This window comes from Sciurus carolinensis, chromosome 7 (genome assembly GCF_902686445.1).
Source record: "Sciurus carolinensis chromosome 7, mSciCar1.2, whole genome shotgun sequence".
NCBI lineage: Eukaryota > Metazoa > Chordata > Mammalia > Rodentia > Sciuridae > Sciurus > Sciurus carolinensis.
In genome coordinates, this window is record NC_062219.1 from 88,330,992 (window position 1) to 88,354,130 (window position 23,139).

General features: G+C 33.5%; 1 protein-coding gene across 1 annotated transcript in view; it reads right to left on the bottom strand.

Annotated features, from left to right (window-relative positions):
* Rims1 (regulating synaptic membrane exocytosis 1) overlaps positions 1-23,139 on the bottom strand; it is a 449,118-nt gene that overhangs the window by 238,085 nt on the left and 187,894 nt on the right. The window contains 2 exon segments of the mRNA XM_047559146.1: positions 18,899-18,910; positions 21,567-21,780. Of these exon segments, the coding sequence (XP_047415102.1) occupies positions 18,899-18,910; positions 21,567-21,780 (226 nt within the window).

Consider the following 23,139-nt stretch of genomic DNA (forward strand, 5'->3'; position numbering starts at 1 on the left):
AAACCATAAAGGGAGAGGGGGTCAATGGGGTCATTGTGACAGAGATTATCAGATCCACACAAGTTAAAATAGCTGATATTTTACAGAAACATTTTTCTTACCACTGGAGAGTAAGGAAATGCAGAAGAATAAATAGCTACTTAAATGTAATTTGATGGGTTAATAAGAGTAAGTCTTTGATTAAAAATTCTTATAAATTTATCCTGTGCTAAATCAATATGTAGCACTGCACAGGAATGCTTGCCTGCTGCCTTCAGTGAACTTGAAGTTCTCTTGGTTCTGACAATGGCCTCTTGATGTAGTTTTTACTCTTCTCCTTTTAATTACATTTTGACATCCATTCAGAATTATTTTATTTGACATCACTCCCTTCCTGAACATGTGTATTGGCATATCTTGATGACTCTTGCCATCAACTTAACAAGGATCTCCACAGTCTAAGCCAAGTGATAAAGGAATTGGTCTTGGAAACTGCCCAGTCCTCCACAAGACTTGAGATAGAGACAGTCCAAGTGCATAGCCATGGTTAGAAGAAGGGTTGGACTTGTGCCTAAATCCAAACTCTCCAGTGTTCCCCACTCTCCTGCAGACTGCCTCAGTGGTCATCTCAGCAATGCCACAGGAATTACCATTAAGCCGGAGGAGAAAAAGAGTATAACAGCAATTCTGTATTGATGTTCTGTCATTAAAAATAACTCCTGCTAGCAGTGTTCTCAAGTTCTAAAATATGTTTAAGTATATACATTCATACTTGTATCACAATTTGGAAGGAAATACTTTAAACATAATATTATTTTTTGATGCTTTCTGTGAATGCAAACCCCAAAAAAATCAATTTCAAAAGAAGACATCTTAATATAATAAATAATGGACATGAATGATCCTCCAACTGCCATCACTGGAATATTTCATATTGTCTACTATAAATAAGGTGACAATAATCCAACAGTTGAGAAAGATGCAGAAGACTAAATATTTTCTAAGGTCAATTTAAGTAGCAGAATTAACTACAGAGTTTTTCTTTCTGAAATAAATAGAAGTAATGCCGAAAGTTCTAAAAAATCACAAAAATTATATAGTAACTCATGGAATAATAGTATTGGAATATACAAAATTCTATTTAATATTTGTAATTCATTAACCAAAAATCTAAATGGTTTAAAAACTGTCTTACAGAGCACCAACAAGACTAAATAAAGACAAACCCAAATATATGTAGCAAATTTAATCACATTGTAAGCCATCAACTTGACAGTGTACATTCAACTGACTTTAAAAGGATGGCAAAATTTCTGCATACATTAAGAATTTAGGTCACAGAATTCTAAAATTATGTTCTTTCTAACAAAAAAGTAAATTGAAATAAGGGGATGAAATCAGTTTCTAATAATACTACACTTTGTTAATACTGTACTATTTTATGAATATCTAAGAAAATTCAATGCCTATAAATGTTTCACTTTCAAACATGTGAACACTGAAGTTATGAATTTAAATAATTTGTTCCAATTAGTAATAAACAAATAGTCAAGAATTGTATGAGTGCATAATTAAAAGCATCCATAAAACAGAAACTAGATTCCTTGCAAAAGTTAAGTGAATGGTCCAAACTCTATGTCTGCTCCCATCTGTCATGCATGCACCATTCAGTATTGAGGTTGTTCCTATTTGAACATGATTAAACAGAAGGGTTTGTGGGAACTTCCTGTTATTTTGCTCTAGTCAAGAATCATGTGTAAGAGGAGGACTGAACATTCCTGTCACATTATGTAACCTGGATAGAATGGAGAAGGAAAAGCCAGAGGTCATAGATTTGATAAGAGAGTTCTAAACAATAACCAAGAAAATTCTGAAGACTTTGTTTTAGGTAAGAGATATGCTAAGATGCAAAATTACATTTTAGAATTTCAAACATTGGAATTTCAAAAAAAACTTAATCAAGGGAAAAAAGTATAAAGAAATGTCATTCCCTTATTCATTCACTCAAAGTTCACTTTGAAAATTTTTCATATTTGAAAAATACATGCTAAGCAAATCACCAGGAAAACACAGACTATACCATCCAAGAAATTAGAACAAAATGAAGGTTTAATATCCAAACAAAATATGATATTTAACATTTTCTTTGGAATGTTATAAGCAGTGTAGAATTTTTATAATAAGAACTTCTCTTGAAGGAAATTAACCAAATGATCTTATTTTAAGTCACTAGCTCTCAGGCAGGTGCCTTGGATTTTCAACAACATACTGTTAGCATTTTGATGTATAAGAAATTATTATACTTCCCTGGCCTCACTTTTCATCTCTACATGTAAAGACTTTTACTGTAATATGACCCCAGTGTGAATAAAACCCCATGAAATAATGTATCCTGGAAACTAATTTACAGGACCTTTTAAAGTGATATACCAATGTAAAAACAAATTATTAAAGTATTTCTTTAGTTGACTTACATTTACAAATTGTGCCAAGACAAATTGCATTTTTCTCAAAATATCACAATCTCTTACCTTACCAACAAGAAAGCTACAGTTCAGCAATGTGTTTATATAATCTAAAGTTTTTTCTTTTTAAAAGAATTTCAAGGGACCAGTGGCAGAACATTTGTTTAGTATTCCCTTTTAGCATAATGATGATGAGGAGAAGGAGGAGAAGGAGGTGGAGGAGGAAGAAAGGAATTTCAAGATTCACTAGAAAAAAATTACTGTCAGTATTAATTTGATGTTTGACAAAGTAATATTTCAGAAAACATTCCGATTATTGAAAACAACATATTATAGATTAAATTATTTGTTTATGTATTTTATGATGAATGAAATGATCAAAAAATGTCTTGCATAAAGACTTTGCTGATGTAATACTAATTGAAAAATCACTTCAAAACTGCTATTTTCTCACTGCAGTAACAAAGACTCAAACTTATTACTGGATTTCATCAATGGGTCAAACAACCCAGCAAGAGATTAAAGTATCAAGAGCTTCAAGAGAAAAATGTTATTTGGTGCTACATAAGAATGAAATAAAAATACCAAAGTGATTTTTGAAAATATTCACCAAAAAGAATTTAAAATTATTTTTTGCTGACTATTCTAGAAATAAAAAAAAATTTTTTTAATTATTCATGTTGAATTTAGCATAAAGCATAAGTTATTACATTGGAAGAAGGGTTTTTATTGTTGAAGAGGTCAACGTTTTCAAAATTACTTATCTAAAAGTTCAACTTTAATTCAACTTCAAGAATGCAATTTCTTAATCGTCCAAAAGCTATAAAAGTACAAAATAAGAATGAAATCTAGATACATTCTGTAGAACAATGACGAATACAATTAATAACCTGGAAACCTGGAGAAATTTTGGGAAGACATAGTACAGATTAAGAATTGGTTGAGTAAAACAATAATCAGTTCACAGTCCACATAGAATGTCTGGTAAGTAAAAGGGGCACTCAGTGATTCCTGGAACAAGGACAAATGAGGGGAGTAGTGGATAAGAGCAAAGAGAGCCTTTAACCACTGTGCTACGTCTCTGAACACTGCCCTATGGCTGCACATTTCATTCTTTTCATTAGCTTTCCAAGGCAAATACTGCATATGAAGTCCAGCAGGGCGTTTCCCAGTGGGCTTCTCAAGGTAGGAGGACTGTGCTGACTGAGAAGTGGTTGACAGCACTGCTGACAAGGAGCTGAACCCACAAATCCAGAAGCCAAACACTTCTCAGTATTCATCACACATTTTTTTGAGTCTGTGTCAGGTATTGCTGTTGGAATTGGGAATGCCACAGATAATCAAAACAAAATCTTCTTCTTCATAGAACCCATGTGAACAAAGAAACAAATAGCTACATATATATTTTGCAGGAGGAAAGTACTATGGAGAAAAATTAAACATGGCAAATGGAAAATGCTATTCTGTGGTAGGGAGGTGGCTACAATTTTATAAGTAGCGGTAAGAGCTGCTTTGATAATGTAATGGTTGAGCAGAGACCTGAAGAGTTTGGGAGTGTTTCAGGAGAAGAAAGAGCTATGCTAGGAAACCTAGGCAGGTTTTTGTTTAGTATACTGTAAGGACAGGAAGAAGACAGAGACTAGAAGGGAGAAGGCAGGTGGAGGAGTGACGGGAAACGTGTATGTAAGTAAAGATCACACAGAGTGTTGGGTATAACTGTAAGGGTTTTAGCTTTTACTCTGCATGAGACAGGAAGTCATTAAAGAGGTTTGAACAGAGATTGTGGTATTGTCTGGTTTATGAATTACAACATTATTGTAGCTGAGATTAGTCTTTGGTAGTGGCTCAGGGATGCTGAGAGGTTGGAAGGACAGGTTACTTAAATGTTCAATGCAATAATTCAGACAAGATGGTGTTTTTGACCAGGCTGACAAAAGTAGAGGTGGTAAAGAGTTGCATTGTGAACATATGCTGAAGACAGAACAAACAGAATTTCCTAATGGATTGGATACAAGATATGAGAAAGAAAGAGAGAAAGAGAGAGAGAAAAGCTGAGGTCAGGAGGTTTTCAAGATTTTTAGTTTGTGCAAAATGAACAATGGAGTAGCCACTTGCTGCAGTGAAGAAGACTGTGGCACAAGCTGACCTGACTGGTAAAAAGAGGAGTTGGGTTTTGCACATGTTGCAGTTGAGATGCTTCTTGAATATCTATCTGGGAATTACTGGACTGACAGGCTGAGGTTGCCCTGAAGTTCTCCTTTCTATTTACTAGGACAATTAGAACTCTCTCTGTCACAGATATTCAGAAGCTCAGAAATGCCTGCACTGACTGAAGAGAAGCATGATCTGCAGAACAACTGGAAGGAAATGAGTATCAATGCTCTGGATGGTACTAGGGACATGGTCAAAAGCAAGCATGACAGGAGTAGCAGAGTGAAGTGGCACAGAGTCAGAAGGATCAAGAGACTGTGACCTGAACTCCCTGCTGCCTGGAATGCTCCCAATGGTATCTTTACATTTTCCAAGAAATTGGCAGGTTTGACTAATAGAAAATAAAAGTGTTCCTCTTTGTCTAAATTTAAATGGATCAATCTCAAATTTCAAAGATGAAACAATGAATGAAAATTACACTTAAAGAATGTTGAACTTCTTTCTCTGAGGCATCAGAGCAAATGGGTCTCTAAGAAGTAGTCATATTGTATAAAACTAGAAAATTTTTGGAAAATCTTACATAAAAATGAAACCCTGCAATTTATTTGAGATACATTTCTTTCATGAAAACAGAATAATCTGCTTGCCTTTCAGATGATTTAAAAAACTCAACTAAGAGGATAATCATATAAGAACAACTTTGAGATTTTTCCCACATTTTTATTGGCGCATACACACACACACGTATGATAGTGAAATTCAGCTCTGTAATTTCTTCTAAAATATTAGTAATGGAAGGTGGTAAAGGTGAAGGAAAAAGTATGAGAAGAAAATTCCAGGATAAGCATAATAAAAATGAGAGGACCATGTAAAAAAGTGAGAAATGACGACTGAGGGAGTAATCAACTTAGTTGAAGAAAGATTTACCTTTGGATCAAAAGAACACATCAAGAACATAAGTAAAACCCTGACCATTAGCCATGTCTTTGAACAACTTTTTCTTTTATCTTGAGGACAAAGAAACTTTAAAGAAACTCAAAACATACTTAACAAAATTGCATTTTTAAAACAAGAGATGCATCAATTATATAATTTCTTTCTTTTAAACAACCCCTATTACCTTTTCTACACTATATTTACCAATTTATCATAATATCTCAACTTTCATTCTCCATCAAAAATTGAAAATAAAAATAGAGGAAAATATGGATAGGGAAGAATGAGACGTGCGTACACTGTAAGGGCTAGAGGACAGTGTTTTAACTCCTCAGTCTCCAGAAGAGGAGAGGTCTCATGAAGAAAAATAAGAGAACAAATCATACTTGACAGAAATTTAAGACTGAGTCAGGTGAGTGTTGATGTTTCCTAAATATTTCAGTGCTTACTTTGTGGTTTAAGAAGGATAATTACAAATCAACTGAACTGGACTGACGTCAGCAAGTGTTAAGGCTCCTGTGGAATCTCTGACATAAACTGCACAGGAATTAGACTTTCTAATCTAGAGTTTGAGAAAGGCATGCTTAATAAACATTACTTAATTACTGATATTAACACTTAACACACTTATAAAATATCACAGTTGAAGAGAATCTTTTTTTTTTCTTCTATTGGAGATTGAACACAAGGATGCTTTACCGCTGAGCTACAATCCCAGATCTTTTTTATTGTTTGTTTTGAGACAGGGTTTTGCTAAGTTGCTGAGGCTGTCCTCAAACTTGTGATCCTCGTGCCTAAGGTTCCTGAGGCACTGGGATTACAAGTGTGCACCACCACACTCATTTAGTTAACAGTTTTTCAAACATCATTTAATTAACAGTTTTTTTTTTCCAATGAATATGATTTGGATGCATATTGTATGACAAGAAATGTGTATTATTGAATATTCAAGGATGTATTAATATTTCCATGCCTTCGAAAGTTTTACAAGCCTAAGCTGCACATGTTATAATAAAGAAACGTAAACGGTGCAGTAAGAGCTAGCTGCCTGAGATGCTTAGGGAGCTCTCCACATGGCAGGTGGCCTTTGAATTGCTCTTGGTCTTTGGTAGACAGTTCTTCATCAACTGGAAAAATTAACACTGCAATAAATTAAAGAAATGTATGAAAGTATAAAAAAGCAATACACATTCAGGGAAGTTGGCAATTATTATTAGATGACAATAATCCAAACTATATTTGATGATATAAATACCTAAAAGAGTTCCTTGAAATTGTCTTCTGATATCTAATCACACTTTAGGCATCTCCAGCAACTGTAAATTTTAAGAGACCTAAAATATATAGATCTCAGAAGATATATTCTTATGGGGAACAATTACATTAGTCTGACACATTAATTAACAAAGTAATTATAATAAAAATTAAAGTTCTAACAAGTATCAAAGTAAAATATGGCAACAAGGAAAAAAAATCTAAGAATTTGAGTAAAATTTTTAAAATGCTTTATGATCATGTGTCCCAACCACCACTCCAAAGATTGACTTGCTACTTCCCCTAGAAATTTCTTTGATACCAAGTGCATCATGTGCATCTTTTCTTTGTGATTTCATACATGGTTTGGCTTGTACCCCCCAAAAATTTTTTAAGTGTACTCCTGGATCAATGACTCATATGGCTGATTTTATATTACTGTGTAGTTCAAAGGACACAAACATTTTCAAATGCCCTAAAGGTAATTAAAGAGTCACAAAGCATAATATTCTTCCCATGGAAGATTTCCCTTTCTATTTTTACCCCTATAATTTGCTACAAGAGCACTTTATTGGTCAATATAAACACTTGGTTGATTTTTTAAAAATTAAATCTTTTACAATACAGATGTTCATAAACTAAATTCAAAAATTTATTTTTCCAACATTATAAAGCAATTCAAAGGAATTTTAAAAGTAAGATATTTGCTGTTGAAATTTCTGTATGCAAAATATTACATATACATATTATACAACAATAAAACAAATTATCCAATTAATAAATTTATTTATCAAATGTTAGCAAGATATAAAAACAAGGACTCCTTCAGATTTAGATATCTAAATTCAAGTTATGGTGATGCAGTTTAGAACATGTTTTTAAAAAAGTTTTAAAGTATCTGGAAAACTAATAAATTTAAAATATATATTGCAAAATTTTTTTCAAAATTTAAAAATGTCCTCAAAACCGCTGCAATAAAGAGAATCGAGGAATAGTCATGGTCGTAGACTGGTCCCTTATATCAAATAGGCAGAAAATGCTTGTGGCATTAAAAAATTTGAGTAGAAATGTTGGTTGAATTACCAGTCATCATCCTGCACACTAACAGGGAGTTTTAGTGAATTCTGTTTATTCCTTAATACAACATACCAAAAAATTATTATGCATCAATATAGCATTGCATTATGCAAGTACACACATATATAAATGCACACTTTTAAGCTGAATTCATTAATAAATTCATGAAAGATTTTCTTATATACACATGATATCAAACATAGAATTTAACATAGTCACAATAAAATTAAAATCTTTTTGAATAAATGAATGAATGAGTGCATGTTACCCAGGGAAAAGACTTTGCTCTTCATTATCATAATTAATTTTCATGGCTGCTTGGTTAAACAAAAGTGAACTTGGTGATTAAATGCAATTGATTTTTTTCCTGAATACTAAACAACTTTTATATTAAATTGATCAAAAAGCACTTTGCCATGCATCACCATCAAAACTGCATTTACGAAAAAAATTGAGATAGTAATTTTGAAAGAAAAATTATTATATATAAGACTCCTGATGAGAGAAAAACCTACACATAAAGAAGCAAATGAATAAAAATGAATGAGCAAATGAATAAATTAACAGGAACATGAAGATTCTATTTGAGTAGCATTTCTAATGTAACCATATTAGAACCTCTGTAACCACTCTTGAACGAAACAGTCACAACTGATAAAGATTAGGGTTTAGAGCAGCCATTTAAAGTCTCTGGAAATTGTCTGAAGTGCAAGTAGCAAATGGAAAACATTTAAGAAACTCTCTCAAATTTCTACACATCAGCAAGAGTCTGTTGCACTGAACCACAACCAGTTCCCTTTCTTCTTCCCTTCCAGATCAGCAAGAAGGATGCTCCATTCTAGATGGCTGTACTGAAGAACATGGTCTATCTCTCCTCCCAATTGTCTGTTGAGGGCCATGTTCCCTCATCGGGAGGCACACCGACATTTCTCACCCCACATCCAGCTCCCTGTTTAAGAAGCTGTACTATAGGTAGTGCAACTAAGTGGCCAGGACTCTTCCTCCATCCAGTTGCCACTCTTAGGGTTGAAGCTCTCTGCTCAGTGTGGCCAGGTGAGATTCCTGAACCCTAATCATACTCATGCAAGCATGATTATAGTGTGGAGGTTCTTTGCCAGGAAAAGCTAGTCAAGAAGACCAGGGACTACGTATTCTATTCAGTGTCCCACTCATATAGCAGGGATGTCAGAGAGAAAGAGGTTGCTGTCTCTACATCTAGTCCCAGAAAGGGTACAAAGGTTCTGACCAGAAGAAGCAGGTCACAAAAAGAGAAAAATCTCTGTAGCTTTCCTGAAGGATACTGGCTTCATTTGAAAGAGTGGTTCAGATAATTCAGAAATATTAGCATTGTCAAAAATACTGGAGATTTTGTTGATTAGGTAAGAGGAGGTTAAAAGCTCTAGGACAGCAACAAGTCAAAGAGAAGACATGCTAGATGTTTAAGAGGAAGAACTTGGTAGATAGTCAGCTAAGATAAGCCAGGAATTGGAGCAGGCTTTAAATACTGTTCAAAATTACCCCTACAAAGGGGCTCAAATTTAATGAGCTGATTATTGAGTAAATTATACCCAGAGAATTATTGAAAACAATACAAGAATTGGCTAAGTACACAATAACTAAATTATGGAATCAACAGATGAATGGATCAAGAAATTATGGAATATATTTACAATGGACTTCTACTCAGTCATAGTAAAGAATGAAATTATGGCACTTGCCAATTATGGCACTTGCCAATAAATGGACGGAAATGGAGAATATCATGCTAAGTGAAATAAGCCAAATTCAGAAACTCAAAGTACAAATATTTTCTCATATGTGGAAGCTAGTGTAAAATAAAGAAAAAGTGGGAGGGAAGAAAAAGATTACATAAGGTACCAATCAAATATAAACTAATAAATGAGTAAAAGGAAGTCTAGTAGAGAAAGGAGAATGGAAGAGGAGAGGGAGGTCAGGAGAGAAAAGAGTGAGGGAAAGTGGGGGGAATCATGAACTGGAAACTGATTTCCATGCATACATGAGTTCATTGGGATGAACTCAACTACTATGTATAAGCAGAAAGCTCTAAAAATAATAAAATAATAAAAAATAGATACTATAATCATATATGAAAAAAATGGCTAAGTAATTAGTGGAGACTAACAGTTGGAGTGATACTAGCAGAGGAAGATAGAGGTTTAACAGGGGGAGAGGGAAAACAAAACATAGCGTGGTTTAAAAAACAAAACAAGCAAAATAAAACTGTTTTCACTGGTGGGGAGTTGATCAGAGTAATGTGTGCAGCCCAAATTTGTGGCCATGAGCAGCAACATCTGAGGCTATTCACTGTGGGGGCAAAGAGACTTCACTAAAAAGGCACAGCCAGCTCCTAAAGCAATAAAGAAGTGAATCAGTCAACAGAAACAAGTCCTGTGTTGGAGATAGGGGTTAGTGTGCAGGTTTGCTACAACGGTTGAAAAATCCTCAAATTTTATGAAAAAAACAAAAACAAAAACAAAAAAACCCTCAAAACCTAAAAAACCATTACCCAACATCTAAGAAACTGAATGAACTCCATGTAGAATAAAGCACAAAGAGATTCATACCCAGACAAACTTTCATAGTACACACTGAAAGAGAAAGAGAAAAATTTAAACAACATATATTCAATATGTACAAGGTAATCTTAGTAAAATTAATAGCTGATGTCTCATAAATTAACAGTGGAGTCCTTAAGGCAATTATGTGACATATTTTATGTGTGAAAAAGGAAATAACTGTCAACCAAAAATCCTATATCCAGCAAATCTTCTTTCAAAAATAAAGATTAAATAAGGGCTTTCCAAGATAAACAAAAGTTGACACAATTCACTGCTGGAAGGCCCAATTCAAAGTTGAAAGTGACACCAGACAACTAATGTGAATCCTCACAAAAAACAATGAACACCTGCAAAGATAATTATGTAGATAAGTATAAAAGTATAATTCATATTCCTCCTCTTTTGTTCACTTAAATGATTTTTTACACTTGGATAAAACTATGGTCATATGAGTATTACTAAGACTATAACACATAGAAATAAAATGTATTGACAATAACAGGATAAAAATGGATGGGAGCAATGTTATTTGATAGTAAGGAAATGATAATAGATGGTGGCTTGAATCTACAGGGGAAAAAGTGAAGAGATCCAAAATTAATAAATACAAATTAATAAAACTGACCCTGAAACATGTACTTCCTCTCATTTCTTCTCTCAGCTTCTTTAAAAGACTCACATTAGACAATGCAGTAATTGTGACAATGCGTTGTTTTCTTTTTACATAGTTTAAGAATAGTATACATAAGAAGAAAAGCAACACAGAAAAGGGGGGAAAGGGGAACAAGTCATATAGAATCAACCTTCTGTCCCTCCCAGAAATGAAGGTAATATAAATATGAAGCAGATTCATGTCAATCAGTTATATTTTGAAATCCTTAGAGCTATTAGAAAAATAACAAAAAAATTAGTGAAAAAAATCACTGAACGTACTAAAATATGACTCGATAATACAAATTTCATGAAAAAGAAAGCAGTAAAGAAGGAATGGAGGAACAAAAAATGAACCCATAGTGAAACTGGAAATAAAACTACATCAATAATAACACTAAATGTAAATGGATTAAAGAATCCACTCAGCTTGTCAGATTACACAAAACAAAACAAAATGCAAAATAAAACAAACAACCAAAAAAAAGCAATAGACATGTTGTACTTTGGAATAACTCCTGTTTTCAAAGATAGCAGAAAGAAGATACTATAAGTCTGGAAAAGACACTGCTTAAACAGCAACCTTAAGAGAATTGGAATGGTTCTACCAGTCAGTCAAATGGGCTTGTGACTATAATGTATTCTCCACTAAGGGCAACACTGATAGGAAATCTATTCACTGAAGAGATATGCTGGATGGTGAACATCAGGGATATACTGGAAATTGAGTAGTAAATCTCGATTGACAGAAATCTGATTGTCAGTCTTCATGTGCATGCTACTAAAAGCTACTATAACTAGAGAAAACCTTATGCCCTCTGAAAGACAGCCTTTAAAGTATGAATTTAATTTTCTGTGTTAATTTTGTACCTTTGGCTCAGAGAAAACTGAAGTTACTAGTTTTCTTCATGTGTTTAAAAAACTGTCTTTTCAATCAGAGATAAAAATCTCATAGTTTGTTTGCCCTCTTGGGAGAATTAGTCCATACAGGTACTAGATTCAAAGTTATTTCAAATTTCACAGAGCTCATGACCTGATTGACTTAAACAGATTAATAAGAATTTATGTAATTCTAATTTAGGGAAATAAACACCAGAGAGGAAACTGAACTTATAATCTAGTTCCATGATATTTCTAACTAAGAAGTATTGTATGTAAGAATATTAGTTCACTAACTCAAAGTGAATCCTGGGAGATATCAAAGTAGTTTGATAATTTTGGATTAAAGTAGCTTTATGAAAACCACAATGAGATATCACTTCGTTTCACACGCAACATGATAGCTATTAATCAAAATGACAGATAATAGCAAGTATTGACAAAAAAATGGGGAGGGAGTAGATCCCTCCATTCATTGCTGTGCTGCTATTTGAAAAAGCAGTTTGTCAGTTTTTCAAAATATTAAACATTGAGTCATCACCTAACCAGGAAATTCCACTGCTAGGTGCATAAATAAGAGATCTGAGAATTTATAATCACAAAAATATCAGAAAGTTTGTCCACAGTCTAATCTTTAGCTCTGGAAAGCTGATCCTACCACAGCCCTTTCTTAGAAAGGCTCATTTTCTATAGCCTGGTAGCTCTCTTAGCCCTACTGTGGATTCTTGTTTAACATTAATTATTATTATTTCCTTAAACAGACTTTGTAACAATTAAAAGATGATTTGGGGATGGAGAAAAAAACAGCACTAACAAACCAGGCCTATAAACTTCCTAACCATTGTTGAATATTAGCAAACATTTCCAAAATAGTAATGCTAAATACAAGAGATTAAAATTCCTTGAAAAACAGTGTAGCACATTCTGAAAGCACATTTGTAATTAAAATTTCACAGCTTTCTGACTTATCTTGCATAACAGTTTTTTCAACTTGATGTTTTATTCCCCTCTAGGATAAGCAGAACAAAACCAGACAAAACACCTTCGGAAATCTAATCAACCAAATTGCCTAATGAAAGTTCTCTTTTTGATGCATACTAACATTTCTTTATTGATATATTTATCTATATTTATACACTTTTATATATAGACCTAGGTATTGAATATCTTTAGGGAAAGAATCTCTAAGAGAACTTCTGCCAGAGAAATCCATTCAAGTATCTAGGGAAAAAAAAAAAGAAAACATGAAGGTGGGTCCAGACAAATCTTAAAATAACTTTTTTGAGTGAGGGAAGGTTGTAAATTATGACCATATGCTTAATTATGCCACAGACTACATATGGACAACTGAGGAGATTTTTCATAATAATAAATATTTAATGCAATCATTCAAATCATTTTTTAAAATGGTTATGATTCTACTGACTTTCTTGTGTTTATTTAGTCCTAGCAAGAGGAAAAAAAAAAAAGATTAATTTGATGTTTTAAGAGTACAGTCTGTATGGGGGAGATTTTTATGCTGTTAAGATTCAATCATCTCACAAATAATATTGTATGATAAAGATGTTTAACATTTGGCCATTACTGTTTAATTTCATTCAAAACTTACCTTTTATAAGTGTTTTAAATGTAAAAACACATTTTGTTTCATTAATATAATACTTAACATAATTTCTAAAAACAATCACCAATGAAAAGTTACAAGGTGTCAGAAAAAAAACTCTGACTTCATAAACATAATGCCTCATTACCTTGATATAAAAAAGCATTTTTACACAAACTTTTAAAAAAATTATGTTAGGTATTTTCATTATAATGTGCCTTGGTGTGGGTCTGTTGTAATTTTGTGTATTTGGAGTCCTATAAGCCTCTTGGACTTGATCTTCCATTTCATTCTTCAGATTTGGGAAATTTTCTGATATTATTTCTTCAAATAGATTGTTCATTCCTTTAGTTTGTTTCTCTAAGCCTTCTTCAATCCCAATAATTCTCAAATTTGGCCTTTTCATGATATCCCATAGTTCTTGGAGATTCTGTTCATGATTTCTCACCATCTTCTCTGTTTGTTCAACTTTGTTTTCGAGGTTAAATATTTTGTCTTCATCCCAGGGATGCAAGGTTGGTTCAACATCAGGAAATCAATAAATGTCATTCACCATATCAATAGACTTAAAGTCAAGAATCACATGATTATTTCGATAGATGCAGAAAAAGCATTTGATAAAATACAGCACCCCTTCATGCTCAAAACACTAGAAAAAATAGGGATAGTGGGAACATTCCTTAACATTGTAAAGGCCATCTACGCTAAACCCATGGCTAATATCATTCTAAATGGTGAAAAACTGAAAGCATTCCCTCTAAAAACTGGAACAAGGCAGGGATGCCCTCTTTCACCATTTCTATTCAATATCGTCCTTGAAACTCTAGCCAGAGCAATTAGACAGACCAAAGAAATTAAAGGGATACGAATAGGGAAAGAAGAACTCAAACTATCCCTATTTGCTGATGATATGATGGTATACTTAGAGGAACCAGGAAATTCCACCAGAAAACTTTTAGATCTCATAAGTGAATTCAGTAAAGTAGCGGGATATAAGATCAATGCACATAAATCTAAGGCATTTTTATATATAAGCGATGAATCTTCAGAAAGAGAAATTAGGAAAACTACCCCATTCACAATAGCTTCGAAAAAAATAAAGTATTTGGGAATCAATCTCACAAAAGAGGTGAAAGACCTCTACAATGAGAACTACAGAACACTAAAGAAAGAAATTCAAGAAAACCTTAGAAGATGGAAAGATCTCCCATGTTCTTGGATAGGAAGAATTAATATTGTCAAAATGGCCATACTACCAAAAGTGCTATACAGATTCAATGCAATTCCAATTAAAATCCCAATGATGTACCTTACAGAAATAGAGCAAGAACTTATGAAATTCATCTGGAAGAATAAAAAACCCAGAATAGCTAAAGCAATCCTTGGCAGAAAGAGTGAAGCAGGGGGTATCGCAATACCAGATCTTCAACTCTACTACAAAGCAATAGTAACAAAAACGGCATGGTATTGGTACCAAAATAGAAAGGTGGATCAATGGTACAGAATAGAGGACACGGACACAAACCCAAATAAATACAATTTTCTCATACTAGACAAAGGGGCCAAAAATATGCAATGGAGAAAAGATAGCCTCTTCAACAAATGGTGCTGGGAGAATTGGAAATCCATATGCAACAGAATGAAACTAAACCCATATCTCTCACCATGCACGAAACTAAACTCAAAATGGATTAAGGATCTCGGAATCAGACCAGAGACCTTGCATCTTATAGAAGAAAAAGTAGGTCCAGAGCTTCAACATGTCGGCTTAGGACCAAACTTCCTCAACAGGACTCCCATAGCACAAGAAATAAAAGCAAGAATTAATAACTGGGATAGATTCAAACTAAAAAGCTTTCTCTCAGCAAAGGAAACTATCAGCAATGCAAAGAAAGAGCCTACAGAGTGGGAGAAAATCTTTGCCAATCATACTTCCGATAGAGCGCTAATCTCCAGAATCTATAAAGAACTCAAAAAACTCTACACCAAGAATGTAAATAATCCAACTGACAAATGGGCTAAGGAAATGAATAGACACTTCACAGAAGAAGATATACAAGCAATCAACAAACATATGGAAAAATGTTCAACATCTCTAGTAATAAGAGAAATGCAAATCAAAACCACCCTAAGATTCCATCTCACCCCAATTAGAATGGCAATTATCAAGAATACAAGCAACAACAGGTGTTGGCGAGGATGTGGGGAGAAAGGTACACTCTTACATTGCTGGTGGGGCTGCAAATTAGTGCAGCCACTCTGGAAAGCAGTGTGGAGATTCCTTAGAAAACTTGGAATGGAAACACCATTTGACCCAGCTATCCCACTCCTTGGCCTATACCCAAAGGACTTAAAATCAGCATATTACAGAGATACAGCCACATCAATGTTCATAGCTGCTCAGTTCACAATAGCCAGATTGTGGAACCAACCTAGATGTCCTTCAATTGATGAATGGATAAAGAAAATGTGGTATATATATACAATGGAATATTACTCAGCCATAAAGAACGATAAAATTATGGCATTTGCAGGCAAATGGAGGAAACTGGAGAATATCATGCTAAGTGAGATAAGCCAATCTCAAAAAAACAAAGGAAGAATGATATCGCTAATAAGTGGATGATGACACATAATGGGGGGTGGGAAGGGTTAGTGTTGGGGTTGGAGTTGGGTTTAGGGAGGGGGGCAGGAATGGAGGAAGGAAGGACTGTATAGATGGAGGGGAAGGGTGGGAGGGGAGGGGGGGAAGGGAAAAAATGGCAGGATGAATCAAACAACATTACCCTATGTAAATTTATGATTACACAAATGGTATGCCTTTACGCCATGTACAGACAGAGAAAAAACATGTATCCCATTTGTTTACAATAAAAAAAAAGATGCAAAAAAAAAAAAAAAAAAAAATTATGTATGTGTAACTTTCACATTTTGAAAGAATAAGAAAATTGTGGGTTGTTTTTCAAAGTGATGCTGGTGTTTATTATAAAATATTCTTATAAAACCTGACACTTTTGTGAAAATATAGGTAAACTAAAAATGTAACAGATTCATTTTTAGTTACTATATTTAAACCAATCCATCCCACTCAAAATAAATTATTAATGATGAAAATTTATGGGAATCCCAAAGGAATTGAATTTGGATGATTCGATTCCACCGGCTTACTAGCAGAAAAGTGTTAATGTTATCAAGGGAGCTATCTAAATTCAATCCTCTGTCACCAAATAGAGTATAACAAAGATAAAAGTAATTTAAACAGGCTATGGGGAATTTTACAGTATCTGTATATATTTAGGCTTAGAGATGGATTTCAATGAGGTAAAATATAAACATAATTTTACCAATAAGCATATGCACATGTACAAAATAATTTCCTGTTATAACCTATCATATACAACCACTTCAAAGTAATTCATTATGACAGCTATTTTCTTTATATGCAAATTCACAATCTTCCAAGTTATTATTAGACAAGATTTAGGTGAAGGATGAACTTTTAGAGCAAATATTGTTGGCTAAAATATATGACAATTAACACTTCACTGAACTTATTAAAGAAAATATTATGCATTAGCCTTTCTTAGGCCTTCGCTAGTACTTGAATCACATTTCTTTTCCAAGTTAAAAACCAAGTAGAACACATTATTATTTTGTTGATAAAGATGAAGATTGGTTTTGGAAAAGTTTTAGTCACCCTTTTATCTCTTCCCTTTTCAAACAGACACACACACACACACACACACACACACACACACACACGTGGACACACCTTCCTGCAAATCATGACAACCAAAAATAAAAGTGCTCAGAGGAATAAGGAAAGGACTGGCAATCAGGCAGTCGGTACTTTAATACTTGGTTATTTCTTTAACAAGCACAAGACAAAATCTGACTTCAGTTTCCTTGGACTAGAAAGGCAAATTCATTGAACTGCCTCAATAGGCTAAAAAATAAAAATAAAAATAAACTAGTAGATACATGCATTTTAACCAAAGTGAAGAAAATAATTGAATGTGAGTGTATTGTATACAGTCTTTCCATTCTATTCTCAGTCTGAGAACCACCAAATCCACCAGAATTCTCATTATGCTATTAGTTATCTTAATGTGCACAAACCACCTGTCACAGGGGAAGTACTGTCCAAGGACAGCAAGTATGGCCAGTCCTTCAGGAGTGCACAATACTAGCATGTTATTTACTTACACTTTTATTCTTGGAAGTAATTTAAAAGTATCCACATTTCAAATTTAGACTCATCTAAAGTGACAATAATTATGAAACCACAGGTATAAAATTCTAGTTATAGTTTTCTAATACAGTATATTATTGAATGAAAGTAATTTCTCTGAAATGTTCCCACATACCATCAATACTACAGGTAAAACATTTAGTGAAAACAGATTACCCTATATAGTTTGTCAGACTGATTTCTTTTTCATAGAAAAAAAACCTGATGAACACATACTATCATGAAGTTTAAAAGTACAGATTGATAATTAATGTAATGTCATGCTTGCTAATTATGCACTGCAGTACATCATTTGAGCTTTAAAAATATGAACAAAGGCAGCTGAGTTGATATGTGAACTGAAATACTCATTGCTTCAGTCTCATATTAGAAGACTAATGAGTTGTGAGGAAGTCATAATTTACACCAAATGAAGGTGTAAGAAGTGTATACAAAGGAGGGACTGACTGAGGATTCCCCTTGGGTCCTATCTTCCCAAGAACAAAGAGCCTTTGTGGTTTCTATAGTTGATAAGAGTTAAAAGTGACTTCTTATTCCCCTGAGAAATAATTTCTATGCATGACAGGAAGAAAAGGGGGAAAACTGTTTCAATATTATAATTCTGCTACATATGTTTATAGGAAAATAATTTTATTTTGAGATCTTGATTTGAATTTGATCCATTTTCTATACTATTAGAATATTCCATTCGTTCTGCAGTAACGTTTCAAATCACCTGCCTTTGAATCTCACTGGTGTTCAGAAAGGTAAAGCCCATTTTAGTTTATTGTTCCTGAAAGTAGATGGAATAATCCTCAAAGCTAAATGAGCTAAAAACACAAATGAGCTCATAATGATATATACTATATTAAATCTTACTGTCCTCATGAACTCAAACAACCCAGACTTTACATATTAATGTAATATTCTGTCATATTCATATTTTTATTTTCAGGAGAACTGGGAATGAGCTCTTCCCAGCATTAAGTTCATTGTGAAATATAATGACTAACAATAGTAGATGCAACATTCACTTAATAAAATTCACAACAATATAATAACAAATGATAGAAAAGAAAGCATGGATTCTAACCACTTTGTCCTCCTTTGGGAAAGCATCCAAGGAAGCAGAGTAGAGAGAGAAGAAAAGAAGAAGAGAAAAACAAAATGAGCCATATATTAATAAATTGATCTTAATGAAACAAATATGTATTTCTTTAAAGTGTTAAAATGGGTATATTGAAAAGTAAATCCTTCATTGAGAATGCACACATGGATCCTATTCTACATTAGCTACACTGACTAGGCACGATAATCTCCTAAATTTGTAGAATCCAGATTATAAATCCACTTGAAAATATTCTTCAAAATGAAAAGTTGATTTACTACATATTAGCTTACACATGAAAGGAAATATTTTCATAATATTGTACTAAGAAATTTTATCAAATTAATGTTAATATATGTGTAGTCATAATTTAGAGAAATATGAGTGGGAAATGTTTTAAAAAAACAAAAATGTGAAGAGAAATACGTTAACTATTTTAGCCATAAATTATTCCAAAAGCAATATTTATTTGTGATACATATATTTCAACATTTATGTCATAGGAAAAACCAACTTCATACAGTTTTTTTGGTCTTATGTACAAGAGAAAAATTCTAAGTAGAACTTTTAAAAATTTTGGTTCTTTAAATATTTTTTCCAAGATTCGGTGTTTATTAAAGATGGATGAACTACAATAGGCTGAGGGTGAGTATCCTCTTCAAAGCTTAAGAACTATCTTGCTCAACTTTCTTTAAACACCCTTTCCCTTTAAAACCAGAGTTTGACCTTGATGGTTCCAATATATCAGTACTTAGCTGGATTGCTAGTGGTTTGCCTCAGACCTATGATGGGAAGTTAAAAACATACAGCAGTTGTGAGGGCTCATCAGCACTAACACTGCTGGGCTACACTTCACCTCTCCCTGCCAGCACCTTTTCAGACTGAACAGTGTTAAGCATTTTGATTATCAGCTCGTGGTCTCAACTGTGAGAATTCATTCCAAAGTATATGTTTAAGAACACCAGAAAGGGGGAAATAAACAAATAAATCTGGTGTACTTTCTATGTGCCAGACACCATTTTAATACCCAAGCTAGTTCTAGTCAGGATTTAAGGTGGCATATCAGGATTAACTGCAGCACATCACTTTTAGGAGGGGGAAAAAATAAAACTTATGTAGTCACAAGAATTGAACCTAAAGAAATATTAGGTGTATTATAAAGACACGGGACTTAATTATTTTTATTTCATTCTCATTACAACCATACAAGGTAACTATTACTATTCAGTTTTATAAACTATTATTCAGAGGAATTATCTCCCTGAAGTAAAAAAGATAATCATGGTCTTACCTTAAAATATAAAACATGTTTACTACACTCAGTGCTCTAATTCCATTGAAAGAGATTTTTAGAATATCCTGCTTAAAACTCAGATTACCAAAGAATACAAAATCAATTGGGAGACTTGTTTGAATTTTATCTGGGATTTTCCAAATTAGAAAATTATCAAGAGGGCTTATAGCTTTCAAGCTATTTTAAAATATAACTTTATATTAAATTCTATACATGATTAGATAATGTGGGAAATTATTCCAATAAACACTGGAAATTCTTGGTGTATAATTTTCATAACAGTTGTATATTATGCTGCAGATCAATATCAGAGACAATTCTATAAATAATTTCATTGTATTAACATAGGGAATATGACAAAGTACATTAAAATGTATTCTAAAGTAAATGCTTATAAGAATTAGTTTATAATTTCTTAAATAATAATAGTGAGCCCTTAGCATCTTTTTTTTCTCTTTTTTTCCCCTTAGCATCTTAAAGAATCAAAAATGTATATATTTAAAACACTGGCATAACAAAAGTAGCTCTCATTAAGTCAAATAAAGAAACTGTATTAGGTAAGAAAATATATCACATAGCAAAGAAAATGAGAAGTGTAAATCTCAAAATTTTAAAAATGTATATTTTGATATACTTCTTTTATTAAAAAAATTTAATTGTCAATGGACCTCTACTTTGTTTATGTAGTTATTTTATTTTTATGTGGGCCAAGGATTGAACCCATTGCTTCACACATGCTAGGCAAGGGCTCTACTACTGAGCTACAGCCCCAGCCCTTGATGTACTTTTTAATTACCCAAATAATTCCCATAATATAAACTGAACATGATTTTTATATTTCTTTAACATGACAGTAGATCTGAAATTACTATCACAGGGGCTAATCATTGTTTAATGTTCTATCTTGGGTTAAATGTAATGATGCACAATTCACTCTGCATTATCCCTGCATTCAGTTTGAAAACTTAGGTTGCAGAAACCAAAATTGGTTAGCATTTTGTTTTTTTTATAAGACTGGTGTTCCTAACAATTTACAAAGGTCTATAATTTGTGATGCTATTCAATCCTCCATTTACTACATTCTTCAAAAATAAATTTACCCTCACAGGTAATCTAACGTTGGTTTGTAACAGGAATCGTTTAATAACTACTTTTAAGATACGAATTCCCAGCAGTGTAATACATGTATCACTGTCACAAGACAAGGAGCGTGGTGAAAACACAAACAAAACCAGGGAGGGCTATACTAATGTATAGATTTACTTGCGGGTAGGTTCCTAACTTGCACGTGTTTTCATGCTTGGAGGTGGGATGGTTTTGGTTCACACTCATGGGCCTCTGTGTTCATGGGACACTCACGTTGTTCGACCGCAGAGATACGCGGCCTCCACAGCGCGCGCAGAACTTGGTGCGGCAGTAGGAGCAGAGGTGGCCGCACCCATCGGCAAACTTTGTCTTATGGCAAATTCCACAAGTTGGAGCATCATCTTTGTGCTCGCCCTGGTAACGCCGCGCTTCTTCGCCTATTTTTTTAACTTGTTCCTTGTAGCTTTCAAACTGTTGATGCAATCTCCTGGGCAAAAGACACAATGGGGGTAAACTAAGTAAATGATGAAGATAGAAACACAATTTTTCCAAAGCAAATTGAACGCATTGCTATCTGAGTTAAGGCAAAACATATAAAGCTATTTTCCACAGTATGATTTCAAAGGTAAGAAATGCATTAGCACTGGTTCCAGTTTCATTTACTGTTATAACTATGTAGCATCATAAAACTGCCATTTGTCCCAGCAGTGGAATTCATGTATCCAGTACATGCCTCTGCTTCTTTTAGACAGGAGCCTTTCAAAATAGTTTAACTGAGCAGTAAACATTTCACAACTACACCCCTGTGTGCCTAAAGTTGAAGCAAAAACTAAACAAAATATTTTCTATTCTATTAAGTTTAATGCTGAATAAACATTTTTTAAAATATTCATTACAGTCAATTGATTCCATAACCTGCTATTTGAACACGATGCATACTTTGAAAATCTCTATTTTCAACTTCATTGCTAGGTAATCTTTCTTCTACAAAATGTCTTCCTTTGCCTTCATTCCTATTTATTTGGCATCTGAGTTATAATTGATTTAATCCAGAATATAGAATATTGGCTTATATATGATATTTGAGCTCTCCAGTTTTTCCATGTCACACAAAAAATTTTAACACAAAACTTGCAAATATAAAAAGTCTTAAACTACACCTTGAAAATATTTAGAGTTTTTATATACTCCCATTTTTCTCCATCTCAGGTTACATATATAAGGACTGCTACCACTCTGACAATTTTTGATGGCAATAAAACCAAAGTTGTTCAGGCAACCTGTTTTCCATAAGAATGGTTTCACTGAATATGATTTAAGTATTCCCTCCCATCAGCTGAAATTCCTCAATCTTAAATTACTACAAATAGAACTTTTTGAAGTTCTGAATAGAACACTATGCTATTTAATGAATCCCCCAGTGAAATGATGTCTTGGATTTGTAAATGAGAACTGAGAGAGTTGTCCTAAGCCTAGCCAGTAGCCATTGACTATCTTGCCAGGAGAAACTCCTGGGAATTGGCTGATTAAATTCATCTCTGTCTCTGAGCCTGTTTGTTGCACTGGAGTATCCCCCAGGACACAGGGTAGACAGATGCTATTGTTAATTCAAGCAGTTAGCTTGATGCTCTCCATCTAAGAAAACTGTGAGGAACTCTACTCTGCAGACACAGTATCAGGTAAGTTAGATACAAACACTGTAATGTATAAGGTGTTGGGATTTCATTAGACTTTCCTCTTAACATCAAACAAAACTTTAATCATTACTTTCTGCCTTGCCACTTGACCTTTTTTTTTTACTTCACTCTTAAAATTAAAGCAAATATGTATGCACTAGCTCATAAGT